General features: G+C 48.1%; 1 protein-coding gene across 2 annotated transcripts; it reads left to right on the top strand.

The window, feature by feature from the left end:
• Positions 1-830: 830 nt before the first annotated feature.
• On the top strand, positions 831-13,030 carry GRPEL2 (GrpE like 2, mitochondrial). 2 transcript variants are annotated; one of them, XM_019534921.1, is made up of 4 exons: positions 831-946; positions 7,387-7,543; positions 8,502-8,583; positions 12,220-13,030. In XM_019534921.1, the coding sequence occupies exons 1-4, from the start codon at positions 870-872 to the stop codon at positions 12,573-12,575; spliced, it is 672 nt and encodes a 223-aa protein (XP_019390466.1). In that variant the 5' UTR covers positions 831-869; the 3' UTR covers positions 12,576-13,030. The 2 variants fall into 2 exon arrangements, with proteins under 2 accessions (XP_019390466.1, XP_019390467.1); XM_019534922.1 differs by lacking the exon at positions 831-946 and adding an exon at positions 2,821-2,979.
• The last annotated feature ends 5,260 nt before the right edge of the window (positions 13,031-18,290 follow it).

Below are 18,290 nucleotides of genomic sequence, written 5' to 3'. Positions count from 1 at the left end.
CATCCGTGACTGTCAATACTAACGTTGCTACTCTTGGGAACTGTCTGCCTTGTCCTTCTTTAAAAGCTGCTCAGACGCTAACAGTACAGCGCGGCCGCCAGGCTGCTCCCGGTTACACCCTCGGCTGCTACCAGCGCTACAGCCGAAGGAGCGATTACTTCTCCCGCGCTCACTCAGGGCGGCGCTCCCCACCCCGCCCTCGCCCGCCAGAGCGCCGGCTGGCTTCGGAGCAGGCCCACGCGCCCGCGCTGCAACAGCGAGTGGGTCTCGCTCCCCCCATGACCAGCCTGGCGCTAGCGTGGCTGAGCATCGCCTCGCCCTGGGGTCTGGAAGCAGCGGGTGCTGGTGGAAAGAGGATGGGAGACAGAGCGGCTCTGCTCCATGGACGGTGGGGCAGCGTCTCCGCTGGAGGTCAGGAAGGGACGTCGCCTTCGTGCTGCCCTTAAAAACGTGGGGCAAGTCGCAAGGCTGCCACGAGCCGCCTCCCCCGTGGGCCGGACCCCGCGCAGCTCGCACCCTGGAGCCCAGCCACGACCACGCCCCCTCTATGACGCAACACGGGCGGAGCCAAGCCCAGAGGAGAGTATACGTCATGGACTCGCCCCCGGCCCCTGGAGCCCGGTCACGCGGAGGCCAGGCAGACCGCGCGCCCCGCCCCACTCCCGCGGTGCCTGCTGGGAGTTCTAGTCCCAGCTCCGGCCCGCTTCACTGTGGCGTGGGCGCTGCTGGGAGTTGTAGTCCCGAGCAGCCCCACGCCCTCCCTGGTAGCGGGGCGCGGGGGCTGCTGGGAGTCGTAGTCCCTCCCCGACCGTGGCGCGGGGGCTCATGGGAGGTGCGGTGCCCCGAGGGGCGGGAGAAGTAGTCGGAGCATGGCGGGCGGCTCCGTGCGGACGGCTCCGCGGCTTCTCAGCCCGCTCTTCGCACTGCGCGCCCGGCGGCTCTGCAGGTAAGGGGGGGAGGGGAGCAGAAGGCAGAGCAACGGATCGTACAGGGGTGAGAGGAGAAGGAAGAGCAATGGATCGGACAGGGAGAAAGGGCAGCGGATTGGGCAGAGATCATGAGGCGAGGGGAGAAAGCAGAGCAATGGATAGAACAGGGTGGAGGCAGAGCAATGGGTCGGGCAGGGAGCGCTGGAGAAGGGGAGAAAGCAGAGCAATGGATTGGGCAGGGGATGTAGTGACACTCGGGGAGGTTTTGGGGTTTTCTCTGCGGTGCAACCTCCAAAAATGTTGGCTCCCCCCGGCCTAACAGAAAGCGCTTGTCCTGGTAACGGATTTCCACTGGCCCAGCGCGAGGGAGCCAGTGGCAGAGGAGATGAACCCCCTCTTGGGGCCATTGCCCCACATTAATGCCGCCAGCCCGGCTCTGCCCCTGCCCTCCACGAACTGCTCAGTGCCTCTTCGCGAGCCAGTGAGCGCTCGTAAAAGCTTCTCCACTTGTTGGGTAGCGTCAGGGTTGCCGCTTTGTCCTGCACGTGCATGGACCAATGTCCTCTTAATGCATATTTTGGGTTTGCTGTACAGCACATCTGTTTGGAGCCATTGTCTTACTGGGTGTTAGGTGGTTAGAGACGGGCTTAACTTGGGCTGGGTGAAATGTCCATTCCCTGTGGCTCCAACCCCCCTTTATGGAGTAAAGCCTGTGAAGAAGCAGCTGGCAATTAGAAACCACTCCTTTGGTTAGTTATGTCCAAAGCAAGGTTGGCTCTAGAGTTACTAAGGGCAATAAGGGGAAATGGGGAGAGGAGTAAAGCACAGTGAAGCAGAGAGATCCAGAAGCATAGGTGGGGCTGCTGCTTTTATGGCTTACTTTTAAAAAAGTGGTTGGGTTCAGATGTCTTCCCCCTCACTCGTGCCTTATGTACTTGAAAAGTATCCTTGTCCCACTGTATATGTCAGCTCCTATAGGGAACACAGAGCCCCATTGGTCTGTAGTGACTGAATAACTGCTAATGGGTAGCTCATGATGGATGATCAGGCCACTGTGAAACCAGCCCCTAGGCTCAAATACTTGGCTGTCCAACTAATGCAGGTTGTATCGTGCCAATAATGATGACCGATGGGTGGATGATCCCATTATGGAAGTTATCATTCAGACTGGAGTGTGTGCCTGTGGGACTTTGCAGGAGAGTCTGGGGCATATAACAGAGAGAAGAGAGAACCTCCTGGCACCCAAGAGGAGCATTGGAGAGGTGACCCAGGTGTATTGGGTGTTTGGAAAGGGGCTCGGAGAGCCTGAGGATGTTGTAGGAGAAACAGTGCTGTATGCATCATCTCAGACCTATTTGGCTTGAAGCAATGAAAGGTGTTTTAAGGATATGTCATTTACACTGCATGGATAAAGTTCTGTATTTCATTCCAACCCCCCTGTATCTGCCCCTTTGTGACACTGGCTCCCATGTCTGTTTCCTCCTTAGCTTAGGTATGTAACCTGTTCACACCCTTGGAGACTTCTCCACTTCCCTCACTTGGGAATTTCCCAGCCACCTCCCATGCAATTTCTCAATGTTGTAGGGGCAGCTGCAGCAAATCCATATCTGTATGCTCTGCGTGCATTATGCCCTCTGCAGTAGATCACTCTCCATTCTCTTGGTAAAATGCTCATCGCATCTCTTGGAAAAAAAGCTGCCTCCTTTGCTTCTTCCTCTATGTCCAAATCTGCGTGGTAGTTCTTAACCCTGACTCTGTGAGAGGGTTGTGGTTTCTTGTCTGCAGTATGAGGCAGGCTAGTCCAACAACATGTGATATCTGGGGAAATTTATAGGCTGGGGGTGGGTGTGTTTTGTGACTTGGCTGCTTTTTCACTAGCTGGGAAAGGAATCCATGCAGACAGCTCTCTGCTTCACGTAGGCAGGTCCCTCTGACTTCGCCACTAGCTCGTTCATTCCCCTTTTGCTTGGGTGCATGCACAAATATGTACATATATGAAGCATGAGTCGCATGCAGCTGGAAACAACTCACTAAGCTCTGCTTCCTCAAGGTAAATGATTGCTAAACTTATCTGTGTAGCTTCCGCAAACTGCAGGTGTCTGAATTGCTAGGCTCCATGGTGGTGAGGGTGTAGGGAAGCTTGTTCCCTTGGCTTTATTTCAAGGCTATTTTCCAGCCTGTTTAATGTCCCTCAGTGAAGTTCTGTAAATAAAATCATTTAATACCCAAAGGTTGTTATTGCAACTGATCTTTCTCATGCATGCACACGTGTGCATGGTACGTTAATAGTTCTCTCTCCCATTTATGTCTCATGATTTTGGGAGGTAACTGTGTTAACAGGTCAGCAAATGCAACCACCTCTTTATAGAACATCTGTAATTAACAGCTTTGCATTTGCATCTTTTAATCCCACAATAATGTACTATTGGCAGTCTTGTGACCAAGTTCACGGCTGTGGCAATTTTAGATTTTCCTTTTCTATCTTTTTATCTTTAATGGGATAGTCTCCAGTGACAGACAAACTCACTCACAAGTTTCTCCTACCCTAACAGTTCAGAGGCTTGCATAATAAACCATATGATTAATCTGAACTGAAACCAAAACTGCTCTGTGTCATACCCCTGGACTAAAGTAAACTCTGAAGCTGAATTAGCCAGTAAACTCCACGTTGTGTATCTAAACAATTATGCTAACAGAGTAAGTAGACTTAGCTGAAGTAATTCTGCAAAAAATACCAATTGTTTATTCTAGAGAGATTTTTTTTTTTTAAAGCTGCACCAGGAGAACAGAGCCTGATTTGCTTTCTGTGCTGGTTCATTTTTAAGCCACCAACAGTACCCTGTTTTGTAGAAGAAAAGTTTAATGAAGGAAATGAGACCCCCCATCCGTTTATTCAGCTCATCCTTCCATGGAATATTCTGTCATGAACATATCTAAGCTTCATATTTCTTCACTTTTTATGTCTCAGAGATGAACCATCATTGGCATAGAGAGATTTGACTGGCATACTTCAGCAGCCGGTATCTTGGAAATACCCAAGCTTGGGTTCCACTCAAAAGCTTGCTGGTACTTTCGCAGAGGGGGCTGCAACAGTGGGTTTTGGCTGGGGAGAGGTTTGGAAAACAACCTAGTATAGACAAGCAGTATATTCTTGAGTCCTTATGTTAAAATCGGTATGCAAGAAACCTCCCCACAGAGCAAGCACTCAGCAGTAGCTTTTCCTGGGATGTTTTCTGGGTGTGTATTTTGGGGCAAAGGCAGATTGGTGCATTGCTGATGCTGAAATCACCTAATTAGCAGGTATTGATATGCAGATGGTTTGGGAGAAATGAGGGAGATTCTGGATATCTGTCATTGAGCTTGTGACCATAATAAATAAAATGTGGCAGAGGGGGCCTGCTGAGTAAGGAAGGGGAAGGAGTTAAGTTTGGTGGTCTTTGAAGCTAGTGTGACGCTTTTAGTTACCATGTCAATATCCCTTGACTAAAAGGGATATTAAAGCCCTTCCAAGTATGTGTAGCGAGGCTGTCTTGTTTAACAGTTGTCAAGGTGCTTTCTGAATGGAAAAGGCCTCTTAGGGCTTGTCTCAAAACTCCAAATCCCATGTAGGCTGGCAAGGAGAGGAAGATGGGCTTAAAGCTTGGGCCTGGCTTCAGGCCAGAACTCTGGCTAGTTACAGACATTCAAAAAGCCTGAGGCAGAATTGATCTCAATTACCTGGTTTTCTGTAAGTGGCGTAGTTTAATTCAGTAGCAAACAGAACATGCATTCGCCCTCTAGTGGGGCAGGGGGAGCAGTTCAAATCTTAGACCGGGTTCTGCCATTGTAAACCAGTTTTTGCTTGCCAAACTTCTGTTCTGTTACAGGCAAAGACCAGTTTTGTGCTATTCTGTTCCCTTATGCACATAGATCAGTTTCTGATCACTTGTGCCAGTAGAAGTATAGTGTCTGTACATGGCCTTTGGGGCCTGGAAGAAGACTGCTTCTGAATACTGAATATCTTGTAACTTGAGTGTCTCAATTATTTTTGGGGAGTTGCAGTGTTAGGCCAAACTCTTTGTACTCAGCTGATCTTTGTACAGCTTAACCCAGTTCCTTGGCTTACTAGTTCTGTCATTTCAATTCTGAGGTCAGTATTTGCTTTGCATTTGCCCTTAGGATTCCTGCTTATTGCCACCATGTTCAGCTGAGGTTTCTTAGTGAGGTGGCAGCTTCCAGTTGGGACAAATTCAGATCCTCTGTCTCTGCAAGGGCAGGCTATTTTTCTAGCTTAACAAATTTAGCTATTGTCTTTAGACTCTAAGACTCAGCTAGGTTCCCATGCAGGATACCCACGCACTATGTGCGATTCCCTGAAGTGCAGGGCTTGTGACTGACCTCTGTCTGTGTGGCTGGAACTGGAGGCCAGGCAGTGTCTAGCACAGGGGTGGGCAAAATGCGGCCCACGGGCCAGATGCGACCTGCCAGGCCATTCTATCCAGCCCACGGGGCCCCTAAAAAATTTAGAAAATTAATACTCATCTGTCCTTGGCTGCCTGTCATGCGGCCCTCAGCGGCTTGCCAAAACTCAGTAAGCGGCCCTCCACCTGAAATAATTGTCCGTCCCTTGTCTAGCAGCTACTGCTATGTGGAACAAGTTGTTCATTGTTGGGCTCATTTAGGAAAGGAATGTACCAGGTACCTAAGAGGTGCCCTGGGAAGATCAACAGGCTAAAGGAAACAGGGGTGCAAGTATGGAGACAGCTGGCTAGTGAGTCAGTCCGTCTGTGAGGAGGAGCAGAGCTGGGGAACTGGGAAAAATTGTATGTACAGGAAACCCTCGCTATTCATGAACTCCAGGTTCGTTGATTCAAATATTTGCGAGGGAGAGCAGAGCTGGGAGGCGGATAGAGAGTGAGCACTGGGGACGTGGAGGGAGGTGGCTGTGTCATCTTCTCCCCTGGAATCTCGGGGGAAAGAGGTCAGTCCCCAGGCGCTGCAAGGGAGCACCACGAACAATGTGGTGGGGAGCAGGGAGCAGCTGTGGGGTCTGACAGGGAGCCCTGTCAGTATTCATGGATTTTGCCATTCGTGGGGATCTCCACGACTGGCGAGGGTCTCCTGTATACACTTCCATCCTCATCTCCAGGATTCAGTGGCTGAAGTCCACAAATATAGATGGGAAAGCTAGCTTGAGTGCACTCTGGTGTATATGGTCACCAGCAGACATACCCCCATAATACTGCACTCTGCTCTGCCTGTGCCTACAAATATCTTTGAAGTGATATAGGCTTGATAATTTTGATTGCATTCAGAAATGCTAGTTATCTGAAGAATGATTTTGGGAGGTAACTGTGTTAACAGGTCCGCAAATGCAACCACCTCTTTATAGAACAACCTGTAATTAACAGCTTTGCATTTGCATCTTTTAATCCCACAATAATGTACTATTGGCAATCTTGTGACCGAGTTCATGGTTGTGGCAATTTTAGATTTTCCTTTTCTATCTTTTTATCTTTAATGGGATAGTCTCCAGTGACAGACAGAAACTCACTCACAAGTTTCTCCTACCCTTACAGTTCAGAGGCTTGCATAATAAACCATATGATTAATCCGTACTGAAACCAAAACTGCTGTGTCTCATACCCCTGGACTAAAGTAAACTTCGAAGCTGAATTAGCCAGTAAACTCGACCTTGTGTATCTAAACAATTATGCTAACAGAGTAAGTAGACTTAGCTGAAGTAATTCTGCAAAAAAATACCAATTGTTTATTCTGGAGAGATTTTTTTTTTTTTTTTTTTTAAAGCTACACAGGGAGAACAGAGCCTGACTTGCTTTCTGTGCTGGTTCATTTTTAAGCCACAAACAGTACCCTGTTTTGTAGAAGAAAAGTTTAATGAAGGAAATGAGACCCCCTATCTGTGCAAAAAATTACCATTAGAATTTACTATCCCATTCATGCCTGCAGCTTAATCACCTGTGCTGGGAGACCAATCGAAAAGCTGCACTGCTTTATTTGATTGTCAAAAACAAATCTGATTCTTAAACAGTCAACTGAATTCAGTGAGGCTGAGAAATTGGAAGCAAATATTGGACCCAAATAAATGAGATGCAACTGGGCAGATGCATTTAGAAGAGTGATTTATATTTTCTCCTCAACTTCTACCAAGAACATGTCAGGAAAAGGAGTATGAACAAGATACTAGTGGTACTAAATATGACGGTTTTTGTGGTTATAAGTTTGTAAAGTTGTAGATTGAAGTTGTGGTGTTCACTTCCCCTACCCAGATTGCTTCTGCTTGTTATACAAGTTAGATGCAGCTTACTACATTTGAACCTGGTTCATGTATCCCCATTGAGGCTGGATCTGTGTCCATGCCGTATTAAATGCACAGTATAGCATCTGCCATCCATATCTGTTCTCCTGTTAGAAAGGAAAGTAACCCAGAACTGACTGTCCCTTTGACTGGTTTCAGAGGTTCCTTGTGTGCCTTCAGCACTGCAGCCCAGCAGAGGAGCACTGGAGATGAGTGTGGCCCAGAAGATCCCTGTGATGAGCCAAGGCATCCTCTTTCAGAGTGCACCCTAGAGCACAAAGTCATCAAACTAGAAGAACAAGTCCGTGATCTAACGGTGAGTTTGCAGTAGCTGGTGTCATATTAGCCAAGGCGTCACTACATTCTTAGCTTAGTCCCTTAAAAGTAGGAAGGCTTATTCTCCTTCTGCATTTTACTGTTCCAGTCCAAACATTTCTACCGACTCCATACTGTATACACAGCACAACTGAAATGCAGGTTTTTAGAAGTAACAAGGTGGTGACCAGATACCAAATGCACACTAGGAGACAATGCACATTTAGCAAAGTTGCTGTTTTCCTAAGCATCAAGTATTGGCTGCTGCTGGAAGCAGGAAACCAAACTGACTGGAAAATGTAGTGTGATTCCTAGATGACAAATAGTGTCCTTATTAAGAGACTCTGGTCTCAGCATTTCACAGTTAGAGATGCAGTAGTTTTGTCTTTGTCTTCTGGGACTGGTGATGGTCCTGTTAGCCTGGTGACTACTAGGCCTTAGGAGGGAGTTCATCCATGATAGGAGTCCCACCTTTGCTGACATTCAATGTAGTTGTAGTGGTGACTACTTATAAGCATAAACAAGATGAAAGGAAAGCAAGATAGTGAGACAGGGCTTTTCATGAATTGATTGCCCTGACAGCAGTGTAATTTATCAACATAAGCTGATTACACATTCATTGCTAAGACGTCCAGGAAAGAGTCAACTAGGTGTTGTAAATGGAATGATGGAAAAGCAACAGCCTGATCATGAAAAAACATCTTGGTGGTCTTTTGAATGATGATGCTGAGCCTACTCAGGGTCCTTCTGCCACTTTGCTAAGGAGCACTCTCTGCCAGACAATTTGAAGCCCGTGTGTGTGTGTGTGTGTCTCTCTCTCTTCCCCCCCCTCCCCCCCCCCAAGTGAGACCTGGGTGGCCAGCATGAGCTTGCAACTTGTGAGGGGTATACATTTTAAACAGTCTATAAGTAAGTTCATTTGGCATGTCTGATGCCTCTGCCTGTTGCTGTACATGCAGGAACGATACCGGAAAGCCTTGGCGGATTCTGAAAATGTCCGGCGGAGGACCCAGAAATTTGTGGAAGATGCCAAACTGTTTGGTAAGCAGAGCAAGGCTAGAATTGAGCAGCTACGTCTGCCTCAGCATGGCTTGCCTGGCATAGCAAAGAAGAAAGTGCTGATCACCTACTCTCCCCTTCTCCCTGGCCTTTTTCATTTGTAAAGGCCTTGTTTGGCCTGAGCTGAGTGGCTGAGTTTGCTTGCTGTTGCCTCTGTATATTTGACCACACCCTACGGGTTTATCTCCATGACGGATTCTTCAAAAGTCTCTTTTATAATGTCATTCCGATTAGTAAATATTCCACCCTATGAATATTAGCAGCTCCACTTCTATAAATCAACATACTCCATTGGCTTAATTGAAATTGTGATTTATGCTAGCTGAGAATTGGCACTTAGAGTTTGTTTCATGCTCTCTGCAATGTCATTGAGCTGTGATCTCTCTTACGGTATTGAATTCCTGTTCGTCCCATTCCCTCCACACTAAAATTAATGATGTTGCACAACCTGAGTTGAAATTCGATGGGCTCTTCCTGGAAATACTTTCAGTAAGTGTAGCAGTGGTGAAATGTCCTGGATTGATAGTCCTGGAGATTATCCATGTGTGATTTATCCGCAGAGTGGGTACACATGAGAATAGCTGTGTAAGCACCCCTCCCTGCCCTTTCAATGTGCTGTAGCCCTTCTGTGGGAGCGCTGCATCCAGGGCTGAGAAGATGGTCTAGATGCCATGGTGCATTCAGTCCTACCCACTTCTGGTTAGACGGTCATCAAGAATGCTCCTTGTGGTTATGTGATGTAGACACCACTCCACTTGGTGCCTGGCTGAGTCCACCAACTCCTTTCACATCGAATGAAAGCAACTCCAGAACACAACTGATCTTTGATTAAAACCTGAAATTCCATGGCTAGTACTGTCTCAGAAGTTTCCTTTAGCTTTCTCATTAGCAGGGATCTGTGTTTTGTTTGCCATGGAAAAACACAGATTTTCTCCTTTAAAGGGGAAAAATACAGGAAGCATGCGGGGCTGGCAGAGTTCTAGCCTGCAAGGGGCTGCTTGGGGGGGAGTTGGAGGAGGGTAATCATAGGCAGGGGCCATGTGCATATGCATCGCACACATGCATGTGGCAGCCAGGCAGCATGGTGGGGAGCAACTCCTGTAGCTTCCTTCAGGTAAGTCCATGGGGGTGTGGCATAGGTGTGACAGGAGGGGGCGGGGGGCATAAGTGATGTGCCAAATTTGTACATCCATAGCAGGCAAAAGGCTACAGCCTGGTCAGATGGGCACAGGCAGGAGCTGCCGCCATGATCCAGTGGGTGGGACCTGGCACTGGAGGGCAGAGTGCAACAGCGAGACTTGTTGCCGCTGCTGGGACCACTGCACCAGCCATGCTGTCAGCAGTGTGAGGAGTAACAGACTGGGGGGCGGGGAAGGATGGTGAAGGTGGTACTGCCCACACCTCCTCCAGCTGCTCATGCTCCAGGCCATGGCTGTACCGCCTGCCATGGCCTTGGCACCACCATGGCTTTACTTCAGAAGGGAGGTTGGGTGGGGGGGCAGCATAGGCAGTCTGGGGGAAGCAGTGGCACTGGCCAAGCCATGGCAGCAGAGTAGAGCCACGGCTCAGTATGTGAGGAGCTGGCAACAGGAGAAGATGAGGGCAGTGGAGCTCCCCTCGCCCCTAATCTCTCCCTACTGCCTGGTCCGTTACTCCTCACATGGCTGGTGCAGGGTCCTGGCGGCTGCGGTGGCAATGAGTCTTGCCACCGCGCCCCACCCTCCCATCCCAGGTCCTGTCCATTGGGCCACAGAAATGGCCCATGCCCGTCTAGCCAGGCTGCAGCTCCATGCCCTCTGTGGGCACACAGATCTGGGGTGGGAGGCATGTATCCCTTCATTCCCCCCAGCACATCACCTATGGTGTTGCCTATAGTCAGGCACCCCCCTTGCCCCACACGCTTGACCCTGCCCTACACCCTGGGAGGCCTGGGGATGGGAGGCAGCCGGTCGGGAATGAAGGGTACCAGCAGGGCTGGGGGCAGAGGATGTGGGTTGGGAGTGAAGGATATTTGTGGGGACAGGGGCTGCAGGTCAGGAGTGAGGGGCACTGGCAGGGCTGTGGCTTAGGAGTGAGGGGCACTGGCATATTAGGGCTGCTCAGCACCACAAAGCAGCTGGGGGGACAGCCACAGCTGGACCCATGTCCTGGTGAGCAAAGAGGGCAGGGGGCAGAGGATGTGGGTTGGGAGTGAAGGATATTTGTGGGGACAGGGGCTGCAGGTCAGGAGTGAGGGGCACTGGCAGGGCTGTGGCTTAGGAGTAAGGGGCACTGGCATATTAGGGCTGCTCAGCGGGGCCCAAAGCAGTGGGGAGGGCAGCCACAGCTGCACCTGTGCCCTGGTGAGAAAATGGAGCATAGGGAGCTCTGGTTTTCTGTGATTAAAAAAAAATATATATCAAACGCCAAAATTTATAGTTATATAGAATGTATTTTATTATAGTTATTAAGGCACTGGTAGGCTTCCAATTTGCTTGAAAATTGTAGATATATAAATAAAACATTGTGTTCAACTGATATCTATCTAGATAGATATATCTAGATATAGATATATATCTTTGTAATGGTGTTTCATTTTAATTGTGGAAAAACGGGGATTTGGGGGTTTTGATCAGAGAATTTTGGATTTTTAAATAGAGACAAACAGGATCCCTGCTTATTACTTAACACTTGCCAGAGGGTTATTAAAGTTTTTTTTGCTCTGTATTTTCCTTTCATGCTCATTTGCTCTGAAATGGTGCTGAATTCAGGTCTATTTATGGTGTTGCTGCTACTGAACTGCTCAATGTGTTGTGCTGCTATATGCTTTTAGATTATAAGGGCATTAGCAAAGGCTCTTCACGTTAGGAACTGCTCAGTGTGGAAGACATGGCATTCACTAAAGCAAGGGATAACCCTATGGACTGCTGGATTAGATGGATCCATGACTGCTCCTGTGCAACTCTTGCCTTGTGCCCCATGGCTTTCTTCACAGATAAATGGGTTGGTCTGTGCAGGTGTAGATTGTTTAATTGTTGCTGCTCTCTTCCGTTTTTCCCAATAGGTATTTTATCCCTTACTGTTATGTTAGTTAACAGGCCTGACACCTTCGAGGGCCAGGTTTTTTGTACTGTACTTGCAACAGGGCTATTCCTGAGAACAGTCTTGCGAGATGAGCATGCTGCTGCCCGGAACGTTTGCAGACTGAACCAGCTTCCTCAATGGCACTGAACTTTTCATCCTTCCACTGTGCCTGTTTCCCTGTAGCTGCTTGAGTTCTAACTTGAAACATCCTAGGTTAGGAGGTTTTTTAAACAAAATATCTGTGCCTTACCAAATGTGAGTGTTGCATACCTTTTTTTATCTGGCTGGGTGTCTATACACATCATCATCGTGGTCTCTGTGAGTTTTGTCTTTCCTTCTTCAGCATTATACAATACTAAGGGCAACAGCTGGAGGAGATATTAGGTAACACTGAGTCCCTTCAGCTCCAAAATCAGCAGTTTTCAGCGTGAGGTCATAACCTTTCAAACCTTTCAGAGGCCTGTGGCAGCATGCCCAGGACTGATGTAGCCTTGCACTTCCTGCCGCTGAACTGGTATTACTTAACCTCTTGTCTATTTGTGTGTGTGCCTGCAGGGATCCAGAGTTTCTGCAGGGACCTCGTTGAGATAGCAGATATGTTGGAGAAGACAACAGAGAGTGCTGCAGAGCAAACAGAACCCAGCGATCCCAACCCAGCCCCCCAGAAGATCTGCGAAGGCCTGTCTCTCGTTGAGGCCAAATTGCAAAGTGTGTTTGCCAAACATGGCCTTCAGAAGATGAACCCTGTTGGTGACAAATATGATCCGTATGACCATGAAATAGTTTGCCACGTACCGGCAGAGGGAATGCAACCAGGCATGGTGGCACTAGTGACTCAGGATGGCTATAAACTCCATGGCCGCACCATCAGACATGCACTAGTTGGTGTGGCAGTTGAGTCACAGGCGTGATATGGTGTGTCCTTTGTGGTCTGGGACCTTTTTGAGCTGAGGACTCTTCTTTGCTCAGTGGCAATTGTGGCTGCATGCCTATGCTTATTTATTAAGTTAGGTTTCTAATGTATATTGGCTCCTTAACAATGTGTGCCATCATCCTAGCTTTAATTCCAAGGTACTCAGTTATCCGGTATACTTTCCTGAGCATGTGAAATAATATTGGGAGTCCTGTTTGTCAAAATTATGTGGCACCATAGCTCCTTCTCTTGTTGGTCTAAGTCTGTTAAAAATTGAATGAGGAAGGGAGTGTTGAGCGGGGGGAGAGAGGGAGAGAGAGGGGATCTGAGAGCCAGGAACCTCCTGCCTTCTAATCTCAGCTCTGACACAGACTCCTTCTGTGGCCTTAGGTGAGTCATTTAACCTCTGTGCATCATTTACCCTGTCTGTTAAATATACTAGCCTATTTCACAGAGTACTGTGAGGCTGTCTGCTTGGAAAGCACTGAGGAGGTAACTAGCTCCAAATGCTAACAAGTATCAGATCTTTTTTGTTGCATCTCATGCCCTTCCCAGAGGCAGGGGGATCTGAGAGGCTGTATGCTTGAATTACCAGTTTCAGCCAGATTTCTCTCTGTCTCTGAAAACAATTTTAAACTCATGGGCTGCATCCAGACGAGCATGGGCACTTGTTTTGCTGGGGACAAGTAGCAGTGACACACAGCACGTTACCCCAGGTAGGGTAGGCGAGGCAGGAGCCAGCAACTGTGCTGGCCCCAGCAGCCTTACCTGGGATCCAGGGGGTCCTTCTGGGGCTGCAGCCACGGCACAAAGCCTCCCTGGCAGCTAGAGTGTGGCTCCGGCTGGCCAGGCTCCAGTTTTGGGTGGCGTGCACACTGCCACCATATGCTATGCCTCCTTTTTTCAGCATGGGTTTTTTTTTACCTCAGGAAATCTTGGGGTCAACTCCCCTCTCCACACCCAAGCTGCAAGGTTGCAGCAGAGGGAACACCTGCACATGTGGTGCCGAAGACGGGTCTATGGCAACACATACCACACATCTGCACTCATCTGGACACAGCCATGGACACTCAGTCTCTTGGGCAACATGAGCAGCTATATTTGAATAGGGATTAGGTTTAAAAAAAATCTGCTACCAGTTGAAACTTTATCAGATCAATATTAGCTCTCTAGCCCAGGCCTGAAGCCCCGCCTGCTTTCAGAGTTAAAATTGGGATTATGCCTGGCAGAGATTTGCTGGGACTGTTCTAAAGTCTGTAGGTCTGTTCTCAAAGGAACTTGTACTTTCAAGAGAAGAAGTGGAATAGCTACCCCTGGATTCTTTGCTGTAGCTTACAAGCACCCTTAATGACATCCAGTAGATGCTGGTGACTACAACACCTGCACTGGGTGCTCTGATCTATTTGATACACACGTAACACTGACTTCCCATTTCAGTTCAGGGACAGCTGCTGCTTGGCTGTCTGTAGGTACCAAATCTAGGCCTTTTTATTTTTTTTTTTTTAGAAAGGAACAACCCTATCTTAAGTGAAGGCCCCAAGTGTCCTTGAACCAATTTCAGCAACAGTGACCAGAAAGTGAAGAGAAGCAGCATAGAAGTGGGTGCTGGCCTGGAAGGATCCCCTCCTGAAGACATGTTAACTGGCACCATGTAGTGAAAGGTCTTAGGGCAGAAGCATTTCCCCCTGCATCTCTGTTGAGGGTAATTCTTTTGTGAACACTTTGGGTAAACTGGAAGCAGGTGTCATCCTTTCATTCCCTGTATTAGATTTTAGAAGCTAGCAACTGTACCTGTCTGAACTAAATCTGAACTCAAACTCCATTTAAAAAGTAGGAGAAGTAACATAGGAGGTGGTGACATCCAGCCTCAAGCTCAAGTCTGCTTTATAAGTGAGGAGGGGAATTGTGTTTACAGTGCTTCTTGCTAAGGAATGAGTTCTTGCCCCCTCAATTTTTCAGGCCAAATTTATGGCTTGGCAAGTGTTTGGGGTCTGCTTCCAAAAACGATGTTTAGTGGGATGCCAGCACCTGCTTAAAAGAAAGCACTCCTTTCCCATCCCTTTGGAGCCTTGTGTTCTCTGCCTTTGTGATGGACCTCAAGATTATACCTTCCCTCAACTTACTGCTGCCAATGGTCTTTAATGAGAGAAGAATATACAGAGAGCATATTAAGTTCAGTGCCTTTTATTCCAAAAGGCTGTGAAGGATGGGCATGTCTCTTCTCATTTGGTTAACACAAAGCTGCCTTAAGCAATGATTTAGGTCTGATTCCAAGCTATTTGACTCTGAATTAAAAAAGATGTTTCCGAATGTGATGGTGCACTTCTGACCAATCAGAGTCTTGAGATCTTGACCTGAGTAATTAGTGCTTCTTGGCAAATCTAAGGCCTGTTGTTTAATCACAATGGTGAGGATTTATTTTGAGAGAGATCCACATAGGCTTCTCTTTCTCTGGGACCTATTTCATGAAGGCACTATGTCTTGTGGCTAATCAGGAACCTGGCAGGCAGTAAGGTGCCTGTGCTCTGTTTCTGATTCTTCACCAAACCCCGTTATGAAAGTTATTTCCTCAGTTTGTGCCTCGGGTTTTTTGGGTGTAAAATGTCTCCAATATTGGGCCTACTTTAAAGGGCTGCTCTGAGGATTAATAGAATGTGTGCAAAGAGTTTTGATTTCCTTTAATGAAACGTGCTGGAGAGAGGCAAAGATCTTGTCACTATCTCATCTTCTGCTGTGTTTTAATCCCAACGTGAGAATGCAATTAAGCAAAACTCAAGGGGTCAGTCTCCTGAGTTGCACTGCATGAGTTCAACATCTGAGGTTAACTTTGGTCCTGTTGCCTTCCAAGCACCCATATGAATTTTATACTTTGTGTTACCAAGATTGTCCTAGGCTGGGTTAAGTTCTCCTTTAGAAAGTCCAGCCCTCTTGCTGTCTTCCATGTTTGTAGAAAGCTTGCACTCTTATGCACAATGGGACAGACTCTGGCATGGGTGTGTAATGCTGCAGTGTTACACTAGAGAGGAATCTAACCCATTAGCTTTTTTCTTTTCAGACACTGTAGTCAATGATTGACTCATGTTAATACAAGTGTGTGTTAAGAAAGAGTTATTTGTGGAGAAGGGAGGTGTCACAAAAGCAGTAGTCATCGCCATCTATGGTAGTGTTAGTATGTGGAAATGACCTCAGTGGTAGGTCTGTGGCAGCCTTGTTTTATGTTGGCATTTTTTCCCCATGCCTCTGCCACATCTTTTCAGTGGGACACACTGCAGTTGAACTTTTTTATAAGGTTTGCCAGTGTGTGAAACTCCGAGCATATGTAGTGCAAAACGTGAACCTCACATTCTTAGTGCTTCATTAACAGGGATTCTGTTGGAACTGCTGTGATAAATCAATGGCTATTAACATGCTTTTTAAAAAAAAGAAAAACAAAAAGCGATGTATTTAAGTTTATATTGTGAATATTTTAGTATTTTTTTTATTATTATTTTAAAGCACAAGGTGTTTTGATATCACTTGCCAAGGCAAATGTACAAAGCTTTGCTAATCTCCAAAAAGTGTAGGCCTCTTAGTTGGCAGGAAACCTTCTGTACATACTTCATGTTTTCCTGTTTCTGTGCTTTTATGTACCCAAAGGTACTCACTGTATGAAAGGGAAATTCAGACTGCAGTGTAAGGCATGATGACAGTGAGATTTAAGTTAATGCTGGAATGTGCTGACTTTTTAGATGCTCAGATACTGTGCCTCTGCTAATAAAAATTGCATTAACAGGGGGTTTTCTTCTGAAATGCTTTACCCATTGGGAATGCTATTTTATGTGGGATGATATTGAAGGTTGAAAGAGTTTTTTGCTGTTCTAGTTCTTGCTATTTGAAGCCACTGGTTTTCTTCAAGGTCTTGTTTAACGACTCCTTAGCTGAACTCCAAGAAATACTATGCATGTGCACATATGTTCTCATACTCCCACAGGTATGTTGTGAAGAGTCTGCGTTGCTGCCAGCCATCCGATGTGCTGCCATCGTAACTATCCAGTGTTTCATCAGCTGCATTCTCTAAAGGGGGCCCCTATCTAAGCCTTTTGTGCGGAAGAATGCTCTGCATTAGCACTAGGTCATTTTGCAGCATTTGCAATGCTTCGCTGCATAGCACTCTGTTCTTATGTGTAATGTCTGATGCACTTGAATACCTCCATTAGACAGATCTGGTTTCAGAGTTTTGCTGTGCTGCATTTTTCCCTTTTTGTGTACAGCGGTTTCTAGTGATATACTCCTTACCTGCTGACTCATTTCAGATAACTTTCCTATTCAGCATTGCCCTCTCTGGCAGAAACCCTTGAGTATTCAAAAGTGGTTTAGGGTCTTTTTCTTGACTAGGAAGGAGCCCAGGCTGTTTCTAGCTGCCTCAGAGTAACTGACTTGCATTTCCATCTCACTCAGGGGTCAGTGCAATGAGATCACCTTGCCCTCCATTTCTGATGTTGGCTTGCTGATACCCTTGCTTTATGTCAGTAGGTTCAGTCTTTCTTGTTTCTCTTTCAGGGCTGAATATCTATCTGCAGTTCTCAACTAAAAGGGACCTTTCCAGTTTATTCATTAGAGGCAACATCCCAGTTTTTACATGCAAGGCAGTTCCACAAAGTCTAGCTGTCAAGCACAGTGGCAACACTGCCCTACCTTTGCAGAAGCCTCCCATGTTGTGGGGACCCCAGTTCTTTCCCCCAGACGCACAGTATCAACTGGGTGCCTGCAGGGGCTGTACATGAGTCTGTTCCCATGTGTGGAACCAGCAGCAGGAAGTGAATGCTTGGGTCTAGAGTGGCCTGGGTGCAAGGATAAAACTGGATCAGTAAATGTTCAGTAAAAAAGTGTATCCCAAATATCAGCAGGAACCGGGAGCCACTGAAGCAGAATTGCCAAATTTACAGCTTGCAGATGTGCCACTCCAGTCCCTTTCCCCTACCCCAGCTCCTCCTCGGTTTTCTGCTCCCTGTGCTGGACTTCCTGACCAAGCCACTGCTCTGCTTTCTGCTGCCTGCCTCATCAGATGCTTGGTTTTTTGCTCCAGGCCCTATCTGCCACCGTGCTTCCTGTCCCCTCCCCAATCTGCCCAGGCCACAGGCTGGCCACACCTGCTGTAAATCAAATAGCAAACAGCCTCCTTGGGAGTGGAACAGCAGCAGTCCTGCCTGCTGATGGCTTGCATCCTGGCACAAGTGAGGCGCTGCAACAGCAGCTTGGAGCAGGCGGCGGGGGTTCCCCCTCCTCGGCTAGCAGCGCTGGTTTGTTTTGCACGGCTTCGAGTGGCTCCTCAGTCCGCTGCCTGCTGGGCCGACGTGGCAGGGTGCCCAGCTCCTGGCCCTGCAATGGAAGGTCGTGGCGGCGGCGGCGGCAGGGGCTGCCCTGGCTCCGCTATGCGCGAGGCCGCGGGAGCTGCCCTGGGCGGTTTGTGCGGAGGAGCTCGTGCTGGCGCCTGTCCCCGGCCCCCGGGCCCAGGGGGCTTCTGAGCTTCCCCGCAGCAGTGAGCCTTGGCGAGGGGCTGGCGGGGACAGCGACCTGCCAGCTTCTTGCACGAAGAGCGGCGAGGAGCTGCGGTGTAGTTCCGCCAGATGCTGCTTTTGTTTTTAAACATCGCTCGGAAGCCGGCGGGGACCGAGTCGCTCCAGTCGGTGGGCGGGTTGCGGGGGGGCCTCGGGCCCGTGTCCAGTTCACGCCC

Source organism: Crocodylus porosus, unplaced genomic scaffold (assembly GCF_001723895.1).
Source record: "Crocodylus porosus isolate Cpor-Errol unplaced genomic scaffold, CroPor_comp1, whole genome shotgun sequence".
In the NCBI taxonomy this organism is placed as follows: domain Eukaryota; kingdom Metazoa; phylum Chordata; order Crocodylia; family Crocodylidae; genus Crocodylus; species Crocodylus porosus.
This window is presented reverse-complemented; position numbering and strand designations above follow the sequence as displayed.